The following is a 5,583-nucleotide window of genomic DNA, read 5'->3' as shown; positions in this document are numbered from 1 at the left end:
AATTTTGGACGACGTGTCCACCTTGGTTTGGGAGGAACGGTCCTGGTTTAATATATAGAAATTGGCCCCCAAACTTGTCCAGGTAGAAAGAAAGAAAAAGAAAAAGATTGAGCGAGCGTGATCCATATGAGGGCTTGTTCGGTTAGCTCTTAATTTATATGGATTGAGTGAGATTGAGTGAGTTTAAATCCCAATTAAATTAAATTCTTCTCAATTTTTTTTCTAATTTCGTCCGATCCATATGTTACAGGATTAAGCGAAGAGGGTTGAAGAGGCCCAGCCCAGCTGACAACACCGGCCTCCGAGAAGCAGCGCAGGCGCAGGGCATTCCAGAACGTTCGGCGGCGGCGAGGCGACACGCCCACCACCAGTCAGCCGCCCCGCCACAGCCATGCGCCTCCACGCCGGCGCACGCCTCGCGCTCCTGCTCGCCCGCCGCTCCCTCTCCTCCTCCCCCCGTATCCCGCGGGTGCACACAGGTGAGCCACCCCATCCCCCACTAGGTCGCCTAGCCGCCCCGCGCGTCCCCTGATTTTTTAGCTTGTCGCGCTCCCCGCTCTACAGGGATACGGAGCGAGGCGCCCTCCCGGAGCTCTCCCTTCTATCCGCCGAGCAGCGCCCGCAGGTCCTTCCACGGTGAGTGGCATGGAGAGCGCTGCTGCTTCGCTCGTCTTGGTCTCGGCTCGTTTGGGGGTGGGTTTGATGGTGGAGCGGTGCTGCAGGGACCAGGCCGGTGGCGGCAAGGGACTACTACGATGTGCTCGGCGTCAGCAAGAGCGCCAGCCAGGCGGAGATCAAAAAGGCCTATTATGGGGTATGGCTCCAATCCGATGCCTCGGGTTCAAACCTGTCCGTACGGTGTCATCGGTAGATATTGCTGCTGCATGCTTAGGGGTGCAAACTAGGCGCAAATGAGTTTTTTTTCCTACTTCAGTTGTTGTTACGTTTTGTAAGTAGTATAGTCAGTAAGGGTGTTTAGAAAGTGCTGATAATTTAGAAAGAGCTTGGTTAGCGTCTGATACGCATTTTCAATCCAATGTGTGTCTATGGTCTTTATCAGGATGGTACATGCTGCTATTGACGTTTCCTCAATACACTAAAAAATCACTAGACAGTTCCCTTTTCTATTCTGCAATTGACATTACCTTGCCTACCTCTTTCTGCATCATTGCCCTAAAAGCTTGCAAAGAAGCTCCATCCAGACACAAATAAAGGTGATGCGGATGCAGAACGCAAGTTTCAAGAGGTTCAACGAGCTTATGAGGTACTTGATTTCTGTTTAGCGTGTTGTGCTTATACCTAACTTATAGGTATGCAGGGGTTCTGATGCATTTTTTGTCACTGATGTAGACTCTAAAGGATGAACAAAAAAGATCATTATATGATCAGGTAATGATTCAACTGTTTCGGCGACATATATCATATATGTTTATGTTTTCTACTATTTATTAGTTAGCACAAGTTTATTGATGATTCATTAGTTGTCGAATGTTCGAAACTTGTTGGTAGTTCTCTTATCCACATATATATACACAATACTGACTGTACCAACCTTTACAGTAAGATTATCTGGTGTCTTGGGGCACTTGTTGGTAGTTCTCTTATCCACATATATACACACAATACTGACTGTACCAACCTTTACAATAATATTATCTGGTGTCTTGGGGCACTGATGAAATTGGCATTAACTTCTCCTGCAGGTTGGCCCTGATCAGTATGAGAAAACTGCTTCTGGCGGAGGCGGAACTGGCTTCGAGGGTGGTTTTGGAAATCCATTTGAGGATATTTTTGGTGGTGGCGGTGGCGGTGGTGGAATGAATGATGTATGACATCCCTTTACAAATTTCTTTATCATTCCCTATAGATTTCCTGTTTTAGTTGTCGGTTTGCTTCTTTTCAACTTCATACAATATAACTCATTGATCCTACAGAAGAACTCATCTTCTGGAAGCTTATTTCATTTTGCATGCTTATTTCATGGAGCTTCTTTGATCTAAACCAAAAACATGTGTTTACCTGGCACTGTGATTTATGCCTTATCAAAATAGATGCTACAGTTTATTCTGGAAGCAATACTGGATCATTTTATTTTATACACAACTCTTAATTCAGAAAGGACTATTAGTTTCTTCTACTTTGTTATTTGCCACACAATTCCTTGTTGGCTACTGGGGTAATGGGTATTATATTTCTATTTCCTGTCTCCATTGCTTTGTTTCAGAACTGATGACTTCTAGTTGATGTGTACACTTTAGTTCTCTTCTAAATCTGCTAAAACTAACTTTTTTATTGTTGTTCCTTATGAAGTTCTTTAGGAACATTTTTGGGGATAGGGACTTTAGAGGACGAGATGTTAAGGTAATTTCTGCGCTGATTTTAGTTGCACATTAAGTTGTACCATGTGAACTGCAGTTCCATTGATTCCATTTCTCAGGTTGCACTCGAACTATCATTTATGGAAGCAGTTCAAGGGTGCAGCAAAACGGTCACCTTCCAAACGTCTGTAACATGTGAAATCTGTGGTATGTAGATGCAGTTTTTCTCATGACTCCTTTTTTAGGTATTTAGTCCTTCTAATTTTTCCCCTGGTGATGATTTCTTTTTCAGGTGGAGCCGGTGTGCCTCCTGGAACCACACCTGAAACATGTCTATCTTGCAGGGGTTCAGGATTTGTTAGTTCTTCCTCCGGCACATTGCTTTTGTCTATCCAGTTTAACTAGTGATCTTATTTATGTTAGTTTTTAACTATTGTTGACAGATATTCATGCAAACCGGGCCCTTCAGGATGCAATCAACCTGCACAAAATGTGGTGGTTCTGGGAAAACTGTGAAGGTAGGATTTTTCCTTAGTGATACTAGAAGATACCACACACGTTGCTGCCAGTATTGCAAAGAATTTGGAATGGAATTAAGTGGAGACGATGTGGATAGTTTGCAATTAAGAGGTTGGAAATTAGTGGGATGACATGACTATTAGTAGGAGATAGTATGGATAGTTAGTGAGGGATGGTGTGGATACCTTGCATGTTGACTTAGGGTGCGTTTGGTTGCGGGACAGCCAGGACAGAGACGTCCTCTGGCGTATTTTCTTGTCTCTCAAAATTTGAGGGATAACTGGGGACAACACTGGGATAGTCCTGTCCCAACCTTTGACCCTGAACCAAACAATCTTATTCGAGGGATCGTCCCATCTTGTCCTGTCCTGTCATTGCAACCAAACGCACCCTTAAAGTACCAGCTTTATAAGAGATATAGATATGTCAGCAGGTGCAAAAAAATAGTGTAGGACAGTTGTACTCTCAGGTCTCGTATTCTATGAATCATCATAGCACTAATACACCTCTGGCACGAATATTTGACTGAGGCTGATGATCCTGTGGCCTTAATTACTTTGAACCTCACCATATGTTATCCTACTAGTCATAAATGATTTGTTTCCTAACTGCATATAAAACCAGTTCTATTCTGTCTTGTTAGCTACTTAAAAGAGGAGATGTAATTGCGTTACCCTGTCCTTACGAATTCTGATTAATTACCACCACACCGTTGTTATGCTTCTCTGTTACTCTTTTAGGAATTCTGCAAGGCATGCAGAGGAAACAAAGTTGTGCCTGGAAGGAAATCAGTCCGCCTTGACATACTGCCTGGTGGGTTTCATGTTGCCTTGGTTCATTGGAATGTTATGGTGCTGTTAGGATGCTCGTGTTCTGTGTTGCAAGGTGTAATTGAATGTTATTCTTTTGTTGCAGGTTTGGATAATGAGGATACCATAAAGGTGGTTCGATCAGGTGGAGAAGACCCAGATGGCCGTCCAGGTGATCTTTATGTGACCCTCGAGGTCAGTCCTCTTGGACTCTTACAGTTTAGTAGCACAGTTGATGACAAAGGAATGTATATAATTAACCTTCACAATGCTATTTTTTTCTCCAGGTTCGTGAGGATCCTGTTTTCCGAAGAGAGAAAGGTGATATTCATGTTGATGCTGTCCTGAATGTGACTCAGGTAATTTGGTGCATCTTCCAACATTCTGTTCATTTGGACCCTTTGAGTATAGTTAAATGAAGTGCCCCATTGGTGCCAACCACCTTCCTACAGCGCTATACATCAACTTACAAAAGAAAGATAACGTGTCACTGCTACCACCAAGAGACTTAGAATCTTGTGTGAATCTTTTAAATGGAATAGCCTATCTACTAGTAACTCGGACAGTCAGGTATATGCTAGGCTATAACTTCGTGCCTGCATCTCTACTCCCTAGTCCCTTGGAAGTTGTCGATCAGACTCTCTTGCACCACTATTTCCTTAGCAATTTTTAGTAGCATGCTTATTCTGATTGCGCATATGCTTTGTAGGCAATTTTGGGAGGGACAGTTCAAGTCCCAACTCTCAGTGGAGACGTTGTTCTAAAGGTATGTATGTCAGATAGCTCATTTCCATCATGCGTTCTCTTTATATATCTGATAATTGACCTTCTCACAGGTCAAGCCCGGTACTCAACCTGGTCAGAAGGTAGTTCTGAGAGGAAAAGGTAATCTACTGTGCACACTTTTGTTCTTTTTTGGCGGTGCATTATCTCTTTAATTACGGATTGTAACACGGCTATGATGCGTTTGTGAAATGATTAGTCCAAAAGGTTTCTGGAACATAGCCATGTCAGAGATTGTTTTCTTGTGTGGAAGTAACAAAATTATGAATCGATCGAACAATCAAATTCTACTGCATGTGTCAAGACTGGAAAATTTATCTGGCGTCTAGGTGAACTGCCAATTTGAACTGAAGAAGCTGGTGGAAACTTGCATGCTTTATCTAAACCCTGATGCATCTATCCTGCAGGGATCAAGACAAGAAACTCACCGCACTACGGAGATCAATATGTCCATTTCAATGTCAACATCCCCGAGTAAGCAAGCCTAGCCGCCTCTCAAAATGGAGTAGTCTTATGCTATCTATCGTGCATCCAACTGCTGCAAGTGAGACTCACGTATGATGTCCTGCAGAAATTTGACGTCTAGACAGCGGGAGCTGATCGAGGAATTCGCGAAGGAGGAGCAAGGCGAAGACGAGAAGGACGCCAAGGCAGCAGCTGGAGCATCGGGGGGATAGCCGGTTTTAGGAGCCACAGTAGTGCCTTTTAGCTGGTATTTATACCGTGACCATAGACCTGTCTCAAATTCGCAGCGAAAAAAATATATAGATAGGTCTTTGTTTCGGATTTTGTAGCTGGAATAAATGGATAATACGTCTAGAACTGATTTTCTGTCTTCTTTTTCGTGAGTCTGCTAAGCATGATCCCTTCCTCGCACGGTGCACCTCTCCCTCCTCTTCTCGCTTCCTGCAGGCCAACCCGACAGGTCATCGATAGCAGCACAATTATACAAAGCGGAAGCTAAAATCATGGTTATAGTTGTTAGCTTTAAACATATATTTCAATGTTAAGAGTATCTTTAAGGGATTAGTTAAATGGTTTGCCAAGTTAAATTTTAGTTACTCAACAACAAAATAACTCTCTAACAGACTAGTTATCTGACTCTCCAAATAAGCTCACTCGTTAGCTAAATTTGGCTAGCCACCTGATTAGCA

The 5,583-nt window shown here is 43.2% G+C and overlaps 1 protein-coding gene across 1 annotated transcript; it reads left to right on the top strand.

The window, feature by feature from the left end:
- Nucleotides 1-302: 302 nt before the first annotated feature.
- Nucleotides 303-5,263, top strand: LOC100282679 (uncharacterized). Its single transcript, NM_001155587.3, has 17 exons — nucleotides 303-479; nucleotides 565-636; nucleotides 723-814; nucleotides 1,181-1,264; nucleotides 1,351-1,389; nucleotides 1,704-1,826; nucleotides 2,311-2,361; nucleotides 2,438-2,525; nucleotides 2,611-2,675; nucleotides 2,762-2,836; nucleotides 3,578-3,650; nucleotides 3,753-3,841; nucleotides 3,934-4,005; nucleotides 4,356-4,412; nucleotides 4,483-4,531; nucleotides 4,837-4,903; nucleotides 5,001-5,263. Exons 1-17 carry the CDS (start codon nucleotides 392-394, stop codon nucleotides 5,104-5,106), a joined length of 1,290 nt encoding a protein of 429 aa, NP_001149059.2. The 5' UTR covers nucleotides 303-391; the 3' UTR covers nucleotides 5,107-5,263.
- The last annotated feature ends 320 nt before the right edge of the window (nucleotides 5,264-5,583 follow it).

This window comes from Zea mays, chromosome 6 (genome assembly GCF_902167145.1).
Source record: "Zea mays cultivar B73 chromosome 6, Zm-B73-REFERENCE-NAM-5.0, whole genome shotgun sequence".
NCBI lineage: Eukaryota > Viridiplantae > Streptophyta > Magnoliopsida > Poales > Poaceae > Zea > Zea mays.
This window is presented reverse-complemented; position numbering and strand designations above follow the sequence as displayed.